This window comes from Plectropomus leopardus, chromosome 12, assembly GCF_026936395.1.
Source record: "Plectropomus leopardus strain MGB_pleo_1.0 chromosome 12, ASM2693639v1, whole genome shotgun sequence".
Taxonomy (NCBI): domain Eukaryota; kingdom Metazoa; phylum Chordata; class Actinopteri; order Perciformes; family Serranidae; genus Plectropomus; species Plectropomus leopardus.
Window position 1 is genome coordinate 12,222,224 of NC_142187.1, and position 24,959 is coordinate 12,247,182.

The 24,959-nt window shown below is 41.5% G+C and overlaps 1 protein-coding gene across 4 annotated transcripts in view; it reads left to right on the forward strand.

Moving 5' to 3' along the window:
• cadm3 (cell adhesion molecule 3) overlaps positions 1–24,959 on the forward strand; it is a 108,491-nt gene that overhangs the window by 73,652 nt on the left and 9,880 nt on the right. For 2 of the 4 annotated variants that reach the window (XM_088085124.1, XM_088085125.1), the window contains 5 exons: positions 13,010–13,180; positions 13,815–13,905; positions 21,190–21,362; positions 21,762–22,244; positions 22,682–22,702. In XM_088085124.1, the coding sequence (XP_087941250.1) occupies positions 13,010–13,180; positions 13,815–13,905; positions 21,190–21,362; positions 21,762–22,244; positions 22,682–22,702 (939 nt within the window). The remainder of the gene's footprint in view (positions 1–13,009; positions 13,181–13,814; positions 13,906–21,189; positions 21,363–21,761; positions 22,245–22,681; positions 22,703–24,959) is intronic. The other 2 variants (XM_088085126.1, XM_088085127.1) reach the window with 2 other exon arrangements.

Sequence of the window (24,959 nt, forward strand, 5' to 3'; positions counted from 1 at the left end):
CAATATGATAAGTAAAATTGTAGAAGTATAGGTGCTGGATGGGCTTTTTTTTTCTCTGCAACCACAATCTTTCAAACCACACCATAGTAAAGGGGAATTCCACCAAATTAGCACTACGTATTGACAAAATATCACAGACCCTGACTTTTTGTGCCCAGTGTTTGTCAGGGTCCAAAAACATTGGATTCATACACTTTCCATGATACAGCTTGACAGTATCTTTCATTAGACCAGTGGTCAGTAACCTTTGGTGCAGGTGTCACCAGAGGCATGCTGTAGCTTAACTAATGGCACACTAGCAATAAGTATGCAAGAGACTTTTTTTGTTTTTCTTTAAGAAATGTTTATGTACAAGGTTTCCCACACATTCATTGATTTGTGGCGGTCCGCTACAAGAATAACATCTGCAGCTAAGTATTGATTTTTAATTTTTGAAGATGGAGCATTCATTAGAAGCACAATTGGAATGTATAAAATCCACTGTGTGGTTATTTATTATACACAAAACTTACTCTGAGTATAGATAAAGCAGCACACTGGAGTGAAAGAGAAACTTAACCGTCAGTGCCCTGGGTCTAAAAGTTTGTTTTCACTCCCACCACAAGAGCTGCTCCTCTCATCCATCGATCTGATCAGCTCTACTCAGATTGACAGATCAATCATCAGCAGCGAGGAATTGACATTATATCAACACACTTATGAAATAGAAAATTTTAAATTAGCACTTCAAATAAAAAAAGGCGGCCGCCCCCTGTCTAGACAATCCCTGTCTGGTAGAGATCCATGTCTCTGATACTTCATGCTTCAGTTTTTAAGTTGCAGTCTCTCAGCCCAAGTTGAGATACATCACAGGGTTGTTTTCTCAGACTTTGGAAAATGCCCTACAGAGCCACAGATGACATGATGCAACTGTTTTCACAGACTGGGTAGTACTCCCCACAACTTTGTGCCCCTTTAATCATAGTTTATTTGCCATAAACATGATTTTTTTCCTATTTCCATGCAAACATATTGCAGAAATAAATAAGTTGCTGCCAAAAATGTTGGCTCTGAATGTTAAAAAACACAGTCACTGAAAGTCATCCAGGGTTTGCTGAATCAACTTTCCTGTCTGGAAATGGAGTTGCAGCCAAAGTAACAGGGACACTGGTTCTGTTTTGTAATTTGGGTGAACCGACCCTTTAAAATACAGGGCTAACTGCGAAAAATAGAGAGACAGACAGAGAGCGATTTGAAAGAGATCAACTCGATGTGAATGATGGTGTGTTCAAGGCCTCGCCCAGCCGTCCTGACACTGCACAACACCAATCAGTCATTGCTGGAAATGACACACTCTCTCACACTCAGCCCTTCGGTTTAACTTACAAACACTGGTAATGGACAGATGATAATCACACGCACACACACACACACACTGCCACATAGTGCTCATCTCTGGCTACATAGCGCAAGAGCACTACGGGTCAGCGTGCTATTATTAAAGCTTCTCATTCATGCTGTTATAGCCTGTGCTGAAGTGTGTGTGTGTGTATTGGAAAGATGAGCCCATAGACTGCTGCTCACCACTGCTTGTCTGACAGCTTCTGTGACAGTAAAAAGACAGAAGCCGAGACAGAGAGAGAGAGGGTAGGGAATGAGGGCGACACAGATGTAGAGCGACAGAGAGAGAGAGAGTGTGTGTGTGTTTGAGGGAGAGAGAGAGAGAGAGAGAGAGAGACGCCTTGTATCAAGAAAGTGACAGTGAGGGACTGCCGAGAAAACAGAGAACAGAGACGGAGTGACTGTGTGCGTGTGTGTGTGCATAAAAATAGACAGAGCAACTGCGAGGATACTGAGAGACTGATGGAAGCTGCAAAGAGAGACACTGACGGGGAAAGAGAAAGCAGAAGGGGAATTAAGAGAACCACAGAAGAAGAAGCAAGGCGGCTTTGCGGCCGAGTGGGAGTGCAGACTTGGGGGAGAGGATGAAGCAAAGGGGGACCAGTTTTAAAGAAGAGGGGACTGGAGAGCGCAACAGGAGAGAGGGGAAAAGAAGGAGGGAAGGCTGACGAAATGGAGAGAGAAATCTGGAAAGAGGATTTAGATAGAGGGAGTGCAGGGGGAGAGGGGGAGAGATGGAGAGCAAGAGAGTGCGGGAAAGGGAGTGGTAATTGAGAAGAATGAAAGGCTAAGAGCTTTGAAGACTGTATTAGTTGTACTGTGTGAAAGGGCTGTGGATCATTTAGTGACATCGATGTATTGGATTGGGGATAATGGGGATTTATGACGGCACTTAAGGCCATACAGGCTGAATACCGGCTCAAATTGTCATAATGCAGGACGTGGTGCAGATGGCGAAGGATACATGGGCGTGTGTCCGCATGGGGCAATGTGATGTAGACAAAATGGGAAGAGACATTAGAGGAACAGACAGTGGTGGAAGAAGTTTTCAGATGCTTAAAAAAGCAGCAACACAATGTTAAAAAAAACTCTTTACAAGCAAAAGTCCTACAATGCTACATTAAAATTTGTGCTTCAAATTATAGAATCTCCAATAATTTGCTCTAACAATCTGAAACCTGCTTTTTGCAGCTCAGAGAATGCCATGAAGTGAGATACGTTTGGGCAAAATGTGAGATGGGGAAGATTTGCAAATGAAGTGTCGACAGAAGAAATTTAAGTGTTAACAGTTCTGAATCCCTTTCAAAAGGGAAAAAGTAATAGTCAGCCACAGTCACAGCACTTAGGGAAATTAAACAACTCAGGGGCTGCAAATTATACCAGTTTTCATCATCGATTAATCTGTCACTCAGTTTTTGATTAATCAAAAAACTAATTGATTCTATAAAATATATGATGAAAGTTCAAAATGGCATCTTAGAATTGGTTGTTTTTTATAATCAACCATGCAGACTTCCATAATATTAAAAAAAAAAATGAGAAGAAGAAGAAAAAAGTAATGCATTACATTTGAGAATCTGGAGCCATAAATCACTGACATTTTTCTCAATAACTGAAAAAACATAACCTATTGGTTTTCGGTGGGGTGAGTAATCATTTTAAGACTGATTATTATGACAGATGCATGAATACGTAAGTAAACTTTCATGTTTTTAGGTGGTCAAAGTGGAGTGAATTTTAACAGCTTTATACTACTTCAGCTTTAGGAAGCATTTGTTACAAAATGCACATGTATTTTGCATTCAGAATCCTAATCTATAAAGTAACCAGTGACTATAACTTTAAAATAAATGTAGTGACATAAAAAGTACAGTGTTATCTGAAATAAAGTGGAAAGTTGCAGAAATGGAAAAACCAGAACTCAAAATGAAACTGTAATGTAATGTAAAGTGCTCTACACTTGAGGTAATATACCTTGTCACCTCCCCCACTTGATGAACTTTACTGTAGGTAGGCAGACATAGTAAGACAGAACCAAAATCTTGCCAGGTACGTTCACCCGGTAATCCAGAGACAGAACTACTTAACCCTCTTTCCAAATTAGATGACCTCATATGAACGCTCAAATCAGGCTTGAGCACTTTCACTGGACGTAATCTGATTGAAGCTTAAAAGTAATGAGTTTTGATTATTTTAAACTTTTCCTCTTATCCAGTAAAGGGCTTTTGCTGAGCATGCATGGTGGTGTTAAGCCATGTATTGCTGTCTATTCATAGTTGCACTTTTTCACACCTTGGAGATGCCAAGTAGAACTAGAGTCTGCACCTTCTGGCGGTTGAGCAGCTTCACTGGAGTATCTGGGGATTATGCGCCTTGTTCAGTTGCCAAAGTTGTTGAATAATAAGGAGTTTTACCCACACATTCACTTTACCTTTACACAGTGGTCTTCCTGGTCTTTTTTTATATAACCTTTGGTCCAGAAATGAGCAGCAACTGATGATAAATTTCATTATTGATTCATTATCTTAATCATTTTAGGGGTTTGTCCATGACATTGTCAGTGTACAAAATGTCCATCACAGTTAACCAGAGCCGAAAATGACGACTAGAAAGTTGTTTCGACCAACATTCCAAAAGCCAAAGATATTAAACTTCACATTTTAAAGCAGAGGGTTTAGCACACATTCATTTAATTGTGGCGGCCCACCACGATAACATCTGCTGCCATGTATGTAGCACTATTCAAACACATGCTGTGTAAAGAGGTGCTGAGCAAACCAGTACACTGCTGTTAGCTCTTCAATGAAATTTAAAATTTTGAGTAATATTTTTTGTTTGTTTGTTTTAAATAGTCAAAAATGCAACATCTTGCAGAATCCACACGGATTGCAAACTGCGTTAATTGTTGCAATCCCAACATTGCAACATCCTGCAGGGGCTGATATATTGTTCAGTTATTCATTGCACCACAATCTTGGAGTGCAGAGCATACTCAAAGCAGCAAAACACCAGTTTCATTGAATGTGATATTTAACTGCTCATTGTGCTGGGTCTTAAAGTTTGCTTTCCCTCACCTCTGCAGCAGCTGCTCCTCTCATCCATTGATCTGATCAGCTCTGTTTGGACTGACTGATCTAAACTCCTCGAGATGCTGCTAAGGAAAAAAAGACCTGCAAAATGTCAGAATTTAGAGAGAGTACACTGAATGATGGAAAGTGATACACAGTCACAAAAATCTGATCCCCCCATCATCAGCTAATACCACACAAAGATTTTAATTATGTGGGAAAAGCTGAAAAGTCTTCAGTTTCATTGCTTTATCTGACAACAATAATATGAGACAGCAACGAGCTGCAAATACTAACTGTTGAGGAGCAGAACCCTGCTAACGATTTGCCATTTTATTCAATAAATGTCTTGAAATTATAAATTGACTAAAGAAATCTTTGTTGATAACATAATATGGACTCAGCAAAGACTGCAAAAAGATAAGATAATCTGTTATTGATCCCCAAAGAGGGCATTCAGGTGTTGAAAAGTTTCACTGTAATTAATCCTTTATTGGTTTATACAGCATTTTGATATGTATTTTCTGAATTTAAAAAAAAAAAAGATCACGGTATCACGGTAGATAATATTACAATCACATCAAATGTTCTAAGAACTTTCTTGGCTCTGTTGACTGTCATGAATTTAAGTCGAAACTGCTTCATTATTTTGTCACGAGATGTCACATAGTTGCATTAAAAGCCCATAAAGCACTGGCAGATTAACTTCTTTTATTTAAAAAAAAATGACAAAAAAATCCATTTTACATCTTATTATCAGACTAAATTATTTTGGTCACATCCGCTAATTGATTAAGAGACTAATGGTTCAGCTCTTATCCAAAAACTCTGGTCACAGGCACACAGCCTTAAAGCCCCAAACAAGCTGAACACAGAAATCGCTGCTTTCAGTTGTTTAATTCTCCTAATATGATTATTTTATGGTGGATTGTACCCTTGAGGGTTGAAGCATCAGCAGCACCAGCACCTCATCTGCATCACATCATCACCTTGGGGGAAGTTAGTCTCAACTATGTGCCGGTTGCCCACCTTTTTATTCGAGGAATAGGAGTTTTAATGAGAAAAAAAAAGTTTGGGCATCCCATTAAATTTTCATCAGGTGCCGGGGTATTGTCGAGCTTAAATATTAAAGATGAAGAATGCCGCACAAACTTGCACTGATGCTGGAAAAATATTACTGAATATTCACATTTGTTTTTTTAATGATTTATCCATCATTAAAAAACAACTTTGATGATATGATGTGTTTTTGTAATGATTTAGTATTTTTGTGAAATGTAGTAAACTCTTGAACTGTTTTAAGCAGTAATAAATGATGTAGTGAGGCAATGATGTCATTATAAATTGACCTTTCATGCTGATATGAGGATGTAGAGAGAAACATGGCGTTTAGATACACAAATGTGTTGTAGTATAAGTAGCAATGTGTGGCCCTCTTGTGTAATACAAACGTTTTGTAAGGAGGTTTTAGGGTGTCACAATATGTCTTTTTTTATTTTTCTTTCAACTTGAGCGTTAAACACACTGAGAGAAACTCAGATATTGCACTTTGAATGATACTATATTGTCTGATACAGGCCATGCTGTTAACGCTCTGGCCAATCACACACAGCTCTCACCATTAGTCATCATCTAATACGAAAGAATGTGCATGGTTAAAGGAGGAAAATGTGACAAAATGAGTGAAGTCAAAAGTGGGAATGCCAGAGAGGGGAAAAAGGGCACATCACCTGTCTGACAATATTTTGGATACAAGAGAGACAACCAGACACAAGCACTGGTACTGTGCAAGTCTGAGCCAAGAACTGAGTATCTGTTTTATTATTGCAAGTGTTATCGTTATCGTTATCGCGATATCCAACATTATCAGGGTTTCCTCTTGCAGTCCTAGCAGGTTTGCATAAAATACACTTAACCAGATGTAAGCTGTCTAAATGAGGCAAGCATATATTATCTGTGCCTCTCTGCAAATATGTCTAGATTTTAATGTATGCTGATGGATGAGAGCTGTGGGTTTTTTATTTTTAACACTGAAGAGCAATCATTTCTCACACCTTTATTTTTTTCTCCACACCATCAGCTCTGCATCATGTTTTTCTGTTGCATGGTCTGTTCTACAGTCTGCTTGTACGTATATGTAAAGACTCAGTCTGTTCACTACCATGAGTGTACACCTTTGCACATAAGTTAAACCTGCACAAACTGGATTTCTGGGGGTAGTGGGGAAAACAACCAACACTCACTAATATAACCAAAATTTGATATGCTGAACGTGGTGCGGTTCTACACATTTACATAATTAGATATCAACCTATGGGATGTTAGTTCTATATTCACTTTTCAGCTCTGTTTTGGTTTCCATGAGAAATGCCCAGCTGCTAAATACAAGCGGTGTTGCATTGGTCTGGATCAATATATTGACTCAATGCTCAGCAACAGAGTATTATAGATATAAGTGAGAACACTGATATTGTCATCCTTAAGAAACGCCTTTATTTTTTAAATTACCATGTCTGTGTCACTGTTTCTGTCCACGTGCAGATCTTTCCTAAAGTTTGAAAGAGTACTAGTAGCCTAGTGCCAAGAAGAAAAAATGGTAAGATAGCAAGAGAAGGATAATAAAGATTTTTACTGATTGTCTCAGATCAAGCACAGGCCCCTGACTTGAATGAAATTGCAGTTGTATCTTGGCAAACTTTGTGATATCAGCAAAAATTGTATTGTTATCCAAAGAATCAATATGATATTGTAGCGTGCTGAAACCAAGAGGCAACCTCTGAACCTGAGAAATGAAACCCCCTCGGGCATCCCAAAAACTGCACTTCCTCTAACAGCCACTTGAGGCTGAATCCAGAGTGAGTTAAACCCATCAACCCCCATGTTAAAATGTCCAACTTTATGGTAGAAATATACATGTTTACAGCCTGGTACAAAAAACAAAAACAGTTTTGGTCTCTGTAGCTTATTCCAACATTCATGACAACTTTATGTGAGGTGAATTTCTTCATAACTTACATTTTATTAAGGCATAAAGTTCAAATATTTGAGGGCAGGGCAGCTTGAGTGACAGGCCGGCTGAGGATTGTTGCTACAGATCCACACCTCTTCTTTAGCTCCATTCTCCCAAACATGGTCACTTTTGGCTCCAAAAAAACAAGATTGCAGTTAATGAAATGCCAAACTCGAGGCATGAAAATGGCGGTCCACAAACCAATGGGGGACGTCACTGTAGCTATGTCCATTATCTGTGATCATTTTTAAACTTGTGATTTACAACCTTAATAAGTGCTCTACTATGTTTACCAGCTAACTGTGTCTGCCATCTGTTGTTTTGCTGGGTGGGTAATGTACAGTGAGTCTGAACAAACTGCTTTGTGCTGCAGCTGGAAATAACAAGAGCGGTGAGAGTGAAACAAAACAGTGCTGCTGTGGGCCTGAAAACCAAAATAATGAGCTGAAAGACACTGAAAGTCTCTTTCTTCATCACTGTGAATTATCCCTTTGACATTGTCCTTTAAGCTGTTGTTAGCATAAAAAATGTTTCCAGCTGCTTTAAATACACTTTAAAGGTTGGTTCACCTAAATCACATTTTCTTACACAAATAGTTTTCATTCCATTTTTCTAGGTTTTAGTACGTTTCCAAGGTTTCTGCCTCTACCCCAACACAATGGGGTGAATAGAATTTTGTTTTGGTGCTCACAGCATTGAAAAATTAAATTTTGAAAAATTCAGCAGTAACAGTGGGAACAGTCTTCACAGGAGCTACTCTCTACCAGAGAAATATCATATCTGGCATGAAAAACTGTTCACAGCCCGTTCTGTGGATTATGCAGAATAAGACATTGGGATGTGTGGAAAATTCACTTTTAATGCTGTGTGCACCACAATTGAAATTTCATTCAACACAATTTTATATGGGTGGAGGCGGGAATATCAAAGACCAATATCTCAAAACCTGGACAGAAAGCAAACATGATCTGCATGCCTAAAACACATATTTTTTATAATGTGCGTGCACTGGCCCTTTAAGAGGGGGTTCTGTTAGTTTGTACCAAATCCGGTGTGTAGCACAACCTGTTAATGCGTCCCAGTCCGATATGCTTGTTGCTCCGCTCGCAGCAGCTGACATGCAAATCTACCCTGATTATCTAATAATGAACTGAGGAAATGTGAATTACGAGGAAATGTGCATCACTGCTGTCTTGGGAAAAACCACTTAAACTGACTGCATCTTATTTTTTCCTTAATGAATGCGTTGAGTCAGTTGTGTGACCCCTTGGGCCTGGAAAACTTATTAAAACTCAATTGTATGAATTCGAAAAAATACTGTACACAGGAGTCAGTGAGTAAACAAACATTTTCATTTTTTCATTCCCAGGTCTGTTTTTGGGAGATCCATGGTCTTTAATAAAGGCTATATACTGTCTGAGTTAGTGTGTGCAGAGAGAGAGAGAGGATGGTGTGAGAGAGGCAGACAGTGACGGAAAGACTCCTCTGAGTGGCGTAGGATTATTGAAATGCACCTAGAAAGTAAACTAATTTTCTCCGCAGGTCAGAGGACTGGTTATGGTAATAAAAAGAGAGATGTCATTAGATTCAGTGGTATTTGAAGAGTTCTCTGGAGGGGGAGGAGGAGGAGGAGGAGGGGGGAGTCTGCGATATCTGTGTGTTCGAGAGAGAGTGAGACAGAGGAAAAAGTGTGTGTTTTCCAATCTTTCTCCCTTGCCACTATCTCTGCCTCCACTGTGTATATGTTATTCATAAGCTTGACCTACATGTGCCCATGCTTGTGTGTGCATGCCTGTGTGTGTGTGTGTCACTCCATGCAGTGATAAGGTTCTGGTCCACTTTCCAAGATTTGCCAACCACTTTCACGCTCTGACCACCCAGTTTTGTATTTTTTTTTCTTACAATAGAGCACGATCTCCGGATGACAGTCTCCACTGTGTTTATGCTTTTGTACTTTGTCTAACTCTGTTGCCTCTGGTGCTGCACAGACCCACTTGCACCTGCCCAGTTCTTTTTTTTTTCCTTTTTATCCTATACAGACTGCTGTGGCTGCTGCCAGAAATGTAAAATAAAAGGAAACATCATCAGGTGGAAACGTCTCTATGTGAAAATCTGTGCATATTATTTCTTAAAACTTACATCCTTAAAACGGACACGTTTTTATCACTCTAAAAAACAAAGTATGGCAGTAACAGATTGTCGTTAAGATGCTGTAGATTCTCTCTGTTTGCCAAAATAAGAGTCTGTTCGTGGGTATATTCGCCTCTGTGTCCTCACTGATGGAAATGCATGCTGTCTCCTAAGCAACAGCAAGCAAGTGAGTCCAAAGAAAGCTAGACTTAGCAACATTAGATCTTTGGCCTCTCTCGTCCCTTTGGTGTCCTTCAGCATTAAACATCACAGACTGACCTGGTTAGTAAACATGAGCGCGCTGCGTGCAGTTTACTGATGTTGCATTACAGGAGTCCTGGGTACTGAGGGGAAGTGGAATTTTTCAGTTAGCTCTCGCTGCCATTTGGAGCTGCCAACATGCAACATTGACTTTTGCAGCTTTGAGGATGGCATGAAGTAGCTTTGAGATTTACATTTCCCGGCATGATTCCTCATGAACAAGGGATGCTGTGGCAGGATGTAAGACTGAAAGGACTTGAAAATTTATGTTCCCAGACAAAACTGTTCTCACACAGTCTGGAGCTGTTATATATACCCTTTTAGAAGTGTGTAAATCTAAGTCAATTTGACCACAATCACAGCACTTTGGAGAATGGAAAAAAAAATTAGAGCTGCAGTTCATGGTTATTTTCATCATTGATTCATCTCAAGATTAGATTTTTGATTAATGGATTGAAAGCGTAGGCTATGGGATATCAGAAAAAGGGAGAAAAAATGGCCATTGTAATTTTTTTCAGAGCCCAAGATGTTAAGGCTGTAACTCAAAGTTATTTCATTTGATTTAGATTTGGCAGTTTGAAACAAATATTGAGCTTTTTTTCCCATATAGAGTTTGAATTCAGTGGTATGTTCAGGTTGACATGGGCCTTCATGTAGTATAGTAAACAAGCTTACTATGCTAATGAAAAATCAAAGATGTTCAACAGCATTTTAGCTGACATTAGATATCAAACAGAAGCCAGAGACTGTATCATATTTAGCTGCTGTGAGATGTGAAGTCATCACTTCTAAGCAGAAGGCAGAGGATAATGTTATCTGGCAACCTGATGGCGCAAAGCCTCTCTTCAGTCCAGGCAGCTGCTTCCATATCCGCAGCTGCCTGTACCGAAAAACAGCATGAAAGTCGGGAGCGCTCACTCTGCAGCTAAATCTAGGGACTTGCGCATCTCCGCAAGTACACTGCACACTGAACAACAGGAATCTCAGGGGTCTCTGACTGACAAATTAAATCTCTGACTTTCAGACGACAACCCAACAAGACAGTGTCTTCAAATGATTTTTTTCCCCCGACCAACAGTTCAAAAAGCAAAAGATATTCAATGTATGATAACAGAGAAAGGCTGCAGATGCTCACATTTGAGAGGCTGGGACCAGCATCATGTTTGCCAGCTTTGCTTGATTAACTGCTTAATGTGGAATCATACAACTTTTCAACTCCATACTCCTCAGCATTTCTAAGTGTGTTATCGTTGGCGTCACTGTCACAAAGACAACATGATCGTGTTGTGTTTTCCTTAGGGCCTAGCCACCAACACCGTTTCCACAGTTACTTTGGTTGTTTCACTGTCCATCATTTCCACTGCTGGGGATAATAACTGACGCTCTTGCTCTTTGTTAACTGAGGATAGCTGCCATAGAAGTATAATAACAACTAGATACAGGATGCCAAGATTGCTTGTCTGGCGAGTTTCCAAAAAACAATTTCTAACTTCTAGGTTTATTTTCACAAAATGCGGCTCGCTGACTATGGGTAGCAGTTTTTATACCACTAGCCCCACCAGTGAATTCGTGCTCAGCTCATAGACTTTACATCATATTGACGTCAGGGATTTTATTTATTTATTTTTTTAGATTATTAATTGGGGCTTTTATTGACTTTAATTGACAGGGCAGTGTGAGTGTGAAAGGGGGAGAGAGAGAGGGGGAGACATGCAGCAAAGGGCCGAGGCCAGATTTGAGCCCGTGGCCGCTTCGGTGAGGACACAGCCTCTGTACATGGGGCGCCACTGTATCCACTGATCCACCAGGCGCCCTGACATCAAGGATTTTAAATTACTTTTTGCAACTCGAGGAACATTTAACGAATACAAACCCCCAATGGGTCGAAAATTGATAATAGAAACAGTCATAATTGACCTTGTTTGCAGTTCAAGGTGTCCTTATAATGGCGGTCTAGGGGGAAAATGCTATTGGGCCACAGGGGATGTTTTGCTCCAATACGGCGAGTGGCCTATGAAAAAATTGGAAGCAGTGCTGAGCTGTTTTCCTCGGGGTCTGATAGATACTGATAGCTCTTCCTGTTTTGGTTGCACCATGGTCAATGCAACTTCCTTTGTGCTGCAATCGAGCCTTTATTTTCATGGGAGACCGCGACCAATGGCAAACAGAATTGCACAGTGAAAGTGAGGCTTATAGGGAACCAAGCTGAACGCTGATGGTGTCATTTGTGCGGATGTGGCTCAGAGGTGGAGCGGGTCATTTACTAATGGGAAGTTTAACGTTCGATCCACAGCTCCTCTCGTCAACATGTGGAAGTATCTGTGGGAAAGATACTGAACTCCAAATTGCTCCCAGTGTGTGAGCGTGTGTGACTGTGAGTGAATGTGTGAATGTGACATGTATCATATAAGCGTTTTGAGTTGTTGAAAGACTAGAAAAGCGCTATATGAGTGCAGTCCGTATTACCATTAATCTGTAGCCATACAAATGCTTAATCAGCATTTACTTCATAATGATAGACCAGAAAATTTACTATTTCCACTATTAAAGATTAATCATTTATGAAAATTATTGTTAATTAACTTTCTGTTGATCCACGTATTGACTAATTGCTTCAACACTAAACACATTTTTGGCAGACTCAGAGAAATCCAGTCACTGTTAATTGCTGTTGAGTCTCAGTTACCTTGAAGGCAAAGATGGACCTGCAGGTTTTATATGAAGTTTTAGAGTCGTCCCTGAAATCTATGATGAAATTTTAGTGGATGAAACAATTGTATTCATCATCAAATGAGTCACCGGGAAAAAAAACGGAATCTTTTAGTGATTCTCTAGAAATGTGAGGAAATGCATTGTTAGACAAACAGTATCTGTGACATATAATGATAGATAGCAGAACAAAACACCTGGGGCCACAAGGTAACCGTGCAGTAAAGGCATTTTTCATTTAATGGGAACAAATGGGGGTCATTGCAGTTCTGTACAGTTCTACAACGTGAAACCACCACATCCTAATTACAGTAAAAGAGCCTTTTTCAGTGCCTTACTGTTTGTTTGTGGTGCGTATTTTTGTGTATCTGTGTTTTACTAGTCCCTGGTTAAGATGCAGACACCTTTCTATTGACTGTCCCCTCCCACCTCTCGTCCCTCTTCACCTCAGGACGCCCAGACGTGGTGGAGTCCGTTCCAGACGATCCCACATACAACGTGAGCAGTGAGCTCACCCTCGAGGTGACCCGCAGTGACGACAACGCCCTCATCACCTGCGCTGTCGACCATCCCTCTCTCGCCCCCGGGGACAAGAGGAGCGAACACGCTCTGCGGGTGTTGTGTGAGTCAACTGGGAAATGGGGTGGAGTGGGGAGGAGAGGAGATAGAGAGGATGCTGTGGGGAGAGAGGGAGAGTAGAGGACACACGGATGTGAGAGAGAAATGCGAATTAAAGCCTCAAACTGCTGTCTTTTTTATTTCTGCCTTGCTCATCTCTTTTATTGGGCAGCAGAGGCACATTTTCCCCCTTTGCAGTTTGATCTCTGCTCCAATAATTTCACATTAGCTACCTGTAATAATGACCACACAGGAATGTAACCTTCCTCTGCTGGTGCACTTAACCAGAGTTGAGTCGCTGTGAATAAGAAGAGCAGGTTATTATCCGGAATGAAACTATATACGAGCCACGTCGGAGTCTGTGCCGGTGCTGCCACCCTGTGGGCGAGACAGCGGCACTGCATCGCCGTGGGAAAGTGATGTAGTTGTGTAAGAGGTTATGTCATTGTGGGAGGCAGAGAGATGGTGACGCCTACAGGATGCAGATGGGAGTAGATTTGAGACAGAGATGAATGAGACTACTGTCTGTGCTGTGTTCATGTCTGTGCAATTATGAGTTCTGTGTTATGTAACTATACTCGGTTTCTGTGTGTGTGTGTGTGTGTGTGTGTGTGTGTGTGTTTGTCTTCCACATACAGATTCCCCTAACGTGGAGATCGTGCCTCAGAATGATCTGCCCAGAGAGGGGGAGAAGTTTCATCTTCTGTGTAAGGGCAACGGCAACCCCGAGTAAGTCAAAAACACACACACACACATTTTATTCACACCATGTCTGCCTGTATGTGTGCACACACACACACATACACACACACACACACACACACACTTTTCTTGATTTGATCTGATCTAAATGTCAGATCACTGTCATCTACCAACACACAAATATCAGTTTGGTTATTAACCTTAATCTAACAAGACAAAAAACATCAAATTCATTTTTTAAAGGAGTTCTATGCAACATTAAGGGCCTATCTATAATTTAGTGTCTGGGGCAGGATTGCCTGCAGACAGTTTTCAACATGGAGTTGGTTTGGCCAACAGCTAGCAGCTAACGGGGCTAACAGCACAACCAGTGCTAACAAAAGCAACAATGCTGACATGTTATGCTTCAGTTACAATTACTTGTGTTATGTTTCGATTACCGTCATATGAGAGCAGAACAAAGCGGTGGCGATTACTTAGCCTCACAAGGAATCACAGGGACTCACATGCACTCACATGCCGCCACAGGTTGGCCAGTCACCACAACAAAAAGCAGAAAAACTCAGATTACAAATCTCACACACACACACACACACACACACACACACACACACACACACACAAACATTGTAGCATGACTTCATACTCTGCTCAGGACATCATTATTCCACTATATGTTTATTAGGGCTGGGTATTGGTATGCAACACCTTTAAGGTATCAATGAAATAACCCAGTACCAGCAACTTCTCCAGTCAAACAATACCTGCATTTGATCCTTTTTAGACCTGAATCGAGAAAAAAACAAAAAACAACTATTTGTAGGGTTTTGCTCCCAGGCAATCACTGCGAGAGTTCCTCAGTTGAATGCAATGTGTGATTGGGCCATTATCCCAGCAGTTGCAACCCATATAGTCTGTGGTGTAATGAAGTCAAGCTCAGTGTATTTGACAGATTTTGCAGTTCAGCGTGCCATAATGGCACCAAATTTTTCAAAGTTTACTGGCATTGTATGCAACTTTGGGCATCCATTCACGACAGGTATTTAATGAAGCAGAAAAAAAGGTATCAAATGATGTACTCCATTGGCACTGGTATGACTTTAAGGGTACTGGTACTGGCATTTCTTAAAGACAATACCTCGCCCTCATCTTAGCAAATAACTGTTTGCTGCTATATTTATGTTGTTTGCTTCCTTATAGTGGTTTGAGTGTCATATAGAGGTAAAGTATTTAAACAAAAACAGAACTTCCAGACATACAAAATGACAAAACAACTTGTTCCAACATTTCCAGGCAGTTTGCAACATAACTAAGAGTTTCTTCTTTGTGCCAAAAAGTAGTGGATTAAGATAACTTGCTCACACTGTACTGGAGTAGGAGGACTTGAGTACATGTGGTACATTCTGCATGCTAGAGCAACACCAACACAAGAGTGGTTTATGCAGCATGTCTATTTGATTAACCTTGCAAATATATTTCTAAAATGCACTTCAGTAAAGTGACCAAAAAATCCTTAGACCTTAAATACAAAAAATATCTGTCAGTGCCTTCAAAAACTACTCAGATGACTCATTTTTCCTGACCACCTCCATGGTCAGGGTCTGGTGAAGTTGGAATGGTAGTCATTGATTAGAAGAGACCAACTGTTGCCGGAGGACGCCAATGTGTTTGGTGTCAAGGTCAGACACTTGAGAGAGAGTTATAACATCACGCTACTTCCAACTTTGCTTATTAGCAGGACCGCATGAGGCTAGTATCTTTGAGTATTTGAACTGATGCAGCCATTTCTTTGCTGAGGACACTTTCATTTGGACAGTTAATTCAAGGTTTATGTACTGTCTTTCTTAAAGTGCTCGTAGCCTTTTTATCATCTCTTCTTTGCCAGTTCTAATTTCATCTCTCACCTCCATGACTTGAGCTAGGTGTGAGTTCTTAACAACATTCTTATGTCTGGTGCATCTGAGTACATAATCCAAAAGATGATCCTTTGTATAAAGTTGGCCATAGGCCTTAACTCAAATTATCTGAGCATGGTTATGTAAAGGGTCTCAGTATTGAGGTGATCAAGGAAAATGGTCAGGAAAGGTGGTCATGAAAATTGAGCCATATGAATGGAATTTGGGCGGCTGAGACTTAGAGGTAGAGTGGATCGTACACTAATTGGAAGATTGGCCATTAGATCCCTGGCTCCTTCAGTCAACATGTTGAGTGTGTGTAATTGGTTACTTAGTAGAAGGGGCACCATGTGTGAAAGCCACGGCCACCAGTGTGTGAATGGGTGAATGTGACATGTGGCGTAAAAGTGCTTTGAGTGGTCAGAGGCCTAGAAAAGCACTATGCAAGTGCAGTCCATTTACCATTCAATAGATTTTAGAGGCACTTCAACAGCATATAAAGAAGCAAAAAAACATGTAAAAAAAAAAAAAAAAAAACACCCACATTTAGTTACTGAAAAGATGTCAAATTGCACAACAAGTCCGCAATCACACAGAAGAAATCAATGAAAATGCACGTGCACACACCTATAGGATACATGTGCAGGTAGCAGCCCTGACAGCTGCACACACTTGTAAGCAATCACACATCAACATGTTTAATTTCTGACATCTTTTCCTGTTGTTCAAATGCGTACATAAACACACACATGGGTGCAGTTAGTGAAAAACATCCGCTTGTACAAGCTCTCGAGTGTTCGCTGATACAGTGTGTACACAATATTTCTGATCCTTACAGACACAAACACGGAAACAAACTGCAACCCCGTCTTAAATCCTGCCCACACAAATACACTCTTTCCCCTGGCCTTTCTGCATTATAGATGAACCTTCAGCCAACCAGGCCTATCGATCCACTCTCCACCCCTCCTCCTCCCCCTGTCCTCCCCTCTCTGCCTCCCTCCATCATCGGGTATCTCTCCGCTACCGTGTCACTCACGACTCGTTCACTCCTCTCCGTCTTGTCACGATGCCTCTTTACCCTCCTCCTCCTTCTCCTCCTCCACGTCCTTTCCTATAACTCTCCTCTATCTCTCTCCTCACACCTTTTCCCTCGAAACTCCCCATCCCTCCTCCTCTTCCTTTGCCCCCCCTTCTGTCAGCTCATCACAGCAGTGGCTAGGAATAAGACTAGCCGGTTAGTTTGATTGGCAGGTGGAACAGATAGGGGGCGGGGCAGGAGGAGGTGACTGTCATCGCATGAGCTTACTTTAAAAGGCAGCGAGGGAGTCAATAAATTATAGACGGCAGAGAAGCAGGGTGAGAACATTGCGCCATGGTCAGGGTTTCCATTCCCACGGGGACCACCTATGTTAGAAATATGATTATTTGTGATACAATTAGACACTCTGGATGAAAGCATCCGTTCAATTATGTATGTTCTATATAGCCATGCTCTGTGGTATTAAATGGTTCTGTGTAGTTCAAAATGGCCCTGACAGTGCAAGGGTTCAGGGTTCAGCTCCCACTGGGATCACCTGTTCTAAAAATGTACTTAACTCATAGAACAGGGAGAGGCTTTAGATAAAAGTATACACTGCATAGCATAGGCTGTATGTAAAAAGAAACACTAAAAAAAAAACAGGGGAATAGAGAAGAGAGGAGCTGTGAGATCGCTGCAAAAAAATGACAAGGGAAGGAGAGGTAGAGGGAAAGAAAACAAACCGACAGGAGAGAGAGAGGTAGAGGGAAGCGGAGAAAAGTGTGGGCGGAGAGGAGACAGAAAGATTTGGTGACAAGCAGCGAATGACTAAGACAGAGAGAGGGAGAGCAAACAAGAGAAAGCCAGTGTGTGTGTGTGTGTGTGTGTGTGTGTGTGTGTGTGTGTGTGTGTGTGTGTGTGTGTGTGTGTGTGTGTGTGTACGTGCAAGATACAAGGTGCACGGTTATGTGCACCGTCGCTTGTGGATGAGCTAGTGTCCAATCAAATCAGATACAGGTTGCCCCTGCAGCTGTCAGTCAAAACCCAATCACCGCTGCGACACCTTTTCTCCGACACACCCAACCACTCAGATCCCTCTCCTCCCCTCGAGCTGCCCTCCCCAATCAAACTCGATGAACGTCACACTCAATTCCACGATACGCACTTTTTTCTCCGTGGTCACATCCTGTCAGGTTCAAAAGAATAACTTACCGTATCAAATTCTATACTGTGTTTCCTTGACGCCCGGCAGCGAGAGCTTTCTAACAGAGGGGAAAGACAATTCGTGCTCTACATTCTTTTATATTTCCAATCTATTCAATCAGCACAACCCAGGAGTGCTTGCATCACATTTCTGAGTTTGAAGTCATTTAACCAAAACTGTTCACTGCTCACTCACACATAAAAATCCTTGCGTAACCTTGACCTATTGCGTGTGAGCTGCCTTACGTGTGCAAGGTCATGGCTGTGGTCAGAAAACAGCAGGTGACATGTAACAGGATTACAGTAATCTGTGACATGTTAAAGGATAAGGCCTGGCCATACTCTACAGTATAGTTCTCTTATTGCTGACAAATCCTTTGAAAAGACACACACCAATAATTGACTGAATCACTACCAAGTATTGACTCTGTAGCCAATGTATGATATAGTTTATTTAGCTCCAGTGTTTCCCAAGAACTACTAAGAACTCGTCAGTGAGCCACATCATTGCACTCGGTGACCTTTCCCTGGTTGCGACGGCTTATTTTAAGTCAAATCTACATACGCTTTCCTACTGCCATGTATACTCACTAGTGTATACCAGATGTGTATTAATCCACAGCTTAAAATAGTCCCCGACAAGATTAAATAATACACACTGTCAAGATAACGGCAACAAAAACAAGAGAAAACATACAATATATTGAATATGTATCACCATGAATGCTTCAGTGAACTTCTACGACCACTTAATGTAACATAAACTGAGGCACATATGTGATGGCTTTAAGGCAGAACAGATGCGATGTTGTATACAGCGTCTTTTGTGATTGATCTAATGTAAATCACCCACACGCCTGTGTATATGATGTTATGATATGGATATGATGTACTGAACTTTGGACCCCAGTAAGATTAGCTGGTGTTGTTGGCATCAGCTAATGGGGATCCTTAAATAAATGAATAAATATATAAATAAAAGAGACCTGACAAAACAGAGTGTGTCTTAAAAACATTATGAAAACATTTTGAGAACTGTAAATAGTACGTTTTAAGGAGTTATATAAAAGAAGGTAGTTAGTTTGCAAGTTCCTCGGGAGTCCCGACCCTTTTGGTTATAGCAGACGAGTTGGCAAACAGTGGCTTATTTACACATCTTGGGGACACGGAGCAACATTAATATTCATGTGGAGCGTGACAGTACGATGATCAGAACATGTTATAGCATGATGTGTCTTGAAACTATGCAGATAAGAGCCTACTGAATCAAAATAGTTAAGCTTTAGACTGTAAAAATGCAAACCAAAAACCAAAATCATTGATCTGAGAAGTCTGAAAACTCTACACAACTGAGGTGAACTGCAGAGTCAGGCAATAACTCATTACATCCATTTAAAAAGAATAATAATAATAATAATGATAATAGTGATGAGAGCAGCTTTAAATATGTCCATCTTCGGCAGGAACCAATAGAGAGGACAATCTAACATAACGTTTCCATTAATAATCTCTACTGATCACACAACAGATTCTTTTAAATAAGTGTTGTATTACAAAGATTTTAACATTAACATAATTTAGCAAATCTTACATCAATAATTTAGCAAAAACACCCAATAGCGCATTCTTTACTGTGATAATGATCACAGCTGGGAGAGGGAGGAATACGCAGCACCAAAGTACCCATAATTGCAATAAAGAATGTCTTCAAGCATATCATGACTTTTGTGCAGTGTTTATTAATGCATGTGTGCTAATTGAAAAGTTTCCACATAAGCAGAGCTCATAGCCCAGAATAAAACAGAGACTTTAGACGAGGGGATTATCGGTGTGGTCTGACCAATCAGCCGCCTGCACTTAAACTACCTGCTGTATAACAGAGATTGACTTTCAAGCATTATGTTTAATAACACTACACCAGTTACAGCCTGTAAATGGGAAGTTAATTGTTCAGTTAATTGCTTATTATCTCGCATTTGGAGGCAGTGTAATACAACAGCTGATTCTGTTTTATTGCAGGTAGCCAAACATGGTCAGGACACGCTTGTTTTAAATACTTCATGGTTGAATATTCATTCGCCTCAGGACAGCTGACTGAATGCTAGCGCTCTTTTTTTAAGCATTGTTAGGATTTATATTCCTAAAATGACACATATTCGAAACTTTGAGCTTCCTAGGAAGCCCACAGTCTCCCAAGTGTTTGCTCAGCAGCAGGTGTCGAGGGAGCAGACGATGTTTCTCATTAGCTTTCACTGAGTTTGAGATTTTTTGCCCGGCAGCAACAACAGATAGAATTATTATAGGTTTTTTTTTTTTTTTTTGTACCTTTTTTGAAAAATCCAACTAGATTTTAAAATGTTTGTGTAAGGGAGCTCGGTCGAAGAGATGTATTGTCTCTGCCTTTAACAGTTACTGTACAAGCACAAACAGCCATGTGGCCTCCTTTGCGAATATACAGATTGCACCTTTAGGTGTCACTGTTTTGTTTTTTTTTTCACATTTCCAAGAGCGATTAATCAGTGCGACCCATTCAGGTCTGTCCCCGTTTCAGTCTCCCCGTCATTGTAATTACTGTACAGCGCTTAAGGACTCGTACATTTACATAATTGATTCTTTTATCAAGACACGTCTCGCTATCTCTCTCATACACAATCTGTTATGCAGAATGGATTTTTTAACGCAGGCTGATTTGAAATGCTGATCTTTGTTCTGTTGTCTTCATCTCCCTCCATCTTTTTTTAATCTCTTTTCTTCTTCAAGCCGCAGCACTCCTCCCAACCCCGTCCTTCTCTCCATCATTTTCTTCATCTTTTTTTTTCACTTTTGCCGTTTGCTGCAACAACTCTCAATTTTCTCCCTGTAACATCCATCTCTTTCTCTTATTCGTTCTCACTCCTCCCCTGCTTTTATCTGTTCTTTTTTTCCATCTTCGTTCCTTCCAGCCTCCCCTCTCCTCTGACCATTTCTTCTTTTTCCATCTCTACTTCACCCTTGATCATTCCATCTTTTTTTCTTTGTCCTGCAGCACTTGTCACCGCTCCCTTCTCCTCTCATCACTTCACTCCTCTTTTGATTTTTACTTTCAGTTACTCTATTTTTTTCTCTTTTTTTTTGAAAAATGTGCTGAGCATCTACAGTTCAACTTAGGACTCTCATTCTTTGTGTGTCTCCTGCTCTCTCCTGTCTCAACAGGCCCTCCACCTACTCGTGGGAGAAGAAGGATGGAGAGCTCCCCCCGCTGGCCAAAGCCGACGGTGCTTACTTGCGTTTCGAGATGCTCAACAAATCAGATAATGGCGTCTACCTCTGCCATGCCGACAACGGCATAGGAAAAAGCCAGGGGGAGTACACACTCCTGGTGCAAGGTAATGAGGGAAAGTGAAAAAAGGGAAGGGAAAAGAAACAGAAATGGGTTGCGTGGTGGGGAAGAGGGGGACTGGTGTAAAAAGAGTTTGGGATGTCTTCTTCTTTTACTTTTCTTCATCACGTTTCTTTATTTCTGTCGTTTGTTGTGGCTTTTGCTTGTACTTCTTCCATCTTTTTTCTCTTCTGATTTTCTTTCGTTTCTTTCCTCCTATTTTTGTTTGTTTTTTTTCTCATCCAACCGCGCTACCATGCCAACGCTTACCATCCAACCGCTTTCGCTCGTTCTTGCGCTTCTATCCCTTTCACTCTTATGTATCCCGTTCGTTCGATCCATGGCCATTTTTGCGCTTTGCTTGCTCATTTCCACTCCACCTCCTTGCCATCGTCCTCCTCCCAAGATCCCATGGACCCAGACTACCCTGACGCCCCTGACTCCCCTGACTCCCCTGACTCTCCTGATTCCCCTGACTCCTCTGACTCCTCTGACTACACCAACTCCCCTGACTCCCCAGATACCACATTATCTTTCCTTGACTCTCCAACTTCTCCATATTCTTCCTCCTCCTCCCTCCCACCCTCCTCTCCTCCTGACGCCTTCTCTGGCTCCGGTGCTGATCCCACTTCCTCTTCTCCTGACCTCACCTCCCCCGACTCCTCCCCCTCTCCCGCCCCCTCCATGGCCGACACGTCAGCCACTGTCTCCGAAATCTCCACCACCACCCTCTCCAATCTCCTCTTCCCCGACTTGCTCTCTCCTTCCTCCTCCCCAACTCCTCCCTCCTCAGCAAGCATCACACCCTCCGCCACCGACCCCTCCCCCTCCCCCTCCTCCCTTACTCCCTCAGTTTCCGTCCGGCTGAATGGAGTTTACACTTTCACAGGTAAAACCATCTGAGTTACACACTTGCACACACACTTGCAAACAAGAGAGATGCGAGAAGCTTAGTAATGGAGTGGAAAACAAACACCATTCAAGTTGCTGTTTTTCCCCTCAATACACAAACTGTAGTTGCATTGTGGAGCAGTCAAGGATACTGGGAGTTTGTTTTACATTCACACACGTGCAAACACACAGTCAAAGCTGACAGCAAGAAAAGAATAGAAGAAACTCAATGGAGGGAAAAAATGGCCTTTTCACAGCTGTTTCATGATTTCTTTTCTTGTTTTCCTCTTTTCTCCTGTTGATAATCCCTACCTCCGCCCTGAACCGCTCAACACACACTCCTCCACTCATCCACACATCCATCCATCCATCCATCCATCCATCCATCCATCTATCCAAACATCCAACAATCCATCTACTCATCCACTTGAGAAGATGCTGCAGAGAACATTACAGGTATAACTTTTCCACCAGTCATCTGTCGTTCTGACTTTCTGTCGTTCTAACTTTTCACCCTGTCTGTCTGTCCATCTGTAGGCCTGACTGTCTGTAGTTCTGTCTGTTTTCGTCTTGTCTGTCACTCTGGGGAAAAAAAAAACTTAGTCTGGGGACACTTTGAACTTCAGAGCGGAGGGATGAATATTTCATACTCCGGTCCACGTAAAGCTTTGTTGTTGCCAATACGTGCACAGACACAGGCTCAAATCACACTTTCACACACCAGCATCACACACACACATGAACACACACACAAACACACACACAGGGCACTCACATCTATCTCACAACGACACACAAGTGTGACCCCTTAAGTGGTACAAGTCATTTACACAGTGTTCCACTTCCTCTGTGTGTGTTTCCCTATGTGTGTTTTTCTGTGTGTGTGTGTGTGTGTGTGTGTGTGTGGGTGTGTGTGTGTGTGTAGGGAGGGGTGGGGGTGGGGTGGGAGGGTCAGGCTTGAGGTGTTCTTGGGTCTTGTCTGCTTTCCTTTGATGCTGACAGCAGGATTTATGGGCTCATTCTCAGTCTCGCCTCGTCAGCATGCCCCTCTCACCTCCACGCCGTCCAGCCAGAGTGTGTGTTTGACTTTCTGTGTGTGTGTGTGAGTGTGAGTGTGAGTGTGTGTGTGTGTGTGTGTGTGTGTGTGTGTGTGTCATTCTGCACAGGAGCTCAGAGTACCCCCCCTCCCTGTTCTCTGTCTGCGGCTGGCCTCTGGTTGGTTGTTGTCATGCCCCTTCACTTCTCTAACTGGCTGAAATGTGACGTTTTTCTCCAAAATTGGCCGTTCATCCCCGTCATTTGGTGTCTCAGCTGGTTGTAATGTGTTCCTTTGTTCTTCAGTTTCAGTTTTGTCGACATTTCTGGTTGTCAGTGGCTGTTGCTGTGTTTATACCTCTTATTCCTGTACTCCAGTTGGGAGTTTAAGCTATCTGTTTCCTCCTCTGACTGGTTGAATCCCTGCCCTCCACATTGGTTTGATCCCTTGAACATTCACCAACTGCAAGCCAGTCTCTCTTCTCAACTCCCATCTCTTTTTATTCCTCCATCATTTATTTTTTTTCTGTCTTTTTACGCTTTTTGGTATGAGAAGTGCTGCTTTCGAGTTGTGCCTGTCTGAGTGACTTTCAAAATGACACCCAGCGTTTGATCCGGTCTGAAAAGTCAGGCGAAATGAATGATGTATCAAATTATTTCTGCATAGATTGCTCTCCTCTCTGAGGGCCAAGTAGCTAAAGTGGCTATAGCGAGGCATACTGGGGGGAAAAAATCAAATCTCTGCTGTTGGGTGAAAAACTTGCATTTTGAAAAAATGCCAGCTTTCCAGAGACAAGGAGAAGAGAATTTGTTTTCAGCTTAACCGCTGTTAATGTTAAATTTTGTACAAAGGCTCTTATAAGTGAAAAAATGTGTATATTTTTCAATAATGGAAGCATACAACAAGTATATTTCTACCAGTATAAGTATACAGGTACTTCTTCTGCAAAGTAAATGTTAGGTAACAGAGTTTCTAATGCAAATTTCATCAAGGTACATTTTTGCTCTGATCATACTTTCGATGCATAAAGTTTACATTATACTATGCTTTTTTTTTTGGGAGCACAAAATTATCCGACCAATACAATTTAAATATTTGTAAGCATGTCTTAAGTGCAACCTTTATTATGCTAAGTGCAGCTTACATTGATTAAATGTAACAGAAACTGTTATCTTACACCAAAGTTTACTCAAATGTACCAGAGTTTACTTCTCATTTTGTGCACACTGTAAGGTCTTGTCAACATGCACACATGAATATTTAAAACTGGGGCTTTTTTGATGTGTTCAGTCCTTTTGTCCACATGCAAACTGCAGTTCACGCCACTAAAAAACTAAATCTTTTGTAAAACTCAGTCCAGGGTGAAGATTTTCAGAAACTCTGTTTCTAATGTGTTGACAGGGAAAACAGAGTATTTGTCTTGTAATGTCAGTGTGTGCGCTGTATTCTGCTTTGTGAGGCAACAAATGAGGCAACATTGTGTGCAATGTCGGATGTGACCATAATAGTGCTGGCACTAGCCTTGCTAACAGGACTTTTTACATGTTCACACATAAATGTGCAAGTACTTTTTCACCATACTGAGGAACAGAGGCATTAGAATCAGCTATGGAGGTCACTGCTCCATTGATGTACAAAGAGAACCGTATACAGCGTCTGAGGCGGGCCCCTGCTAGA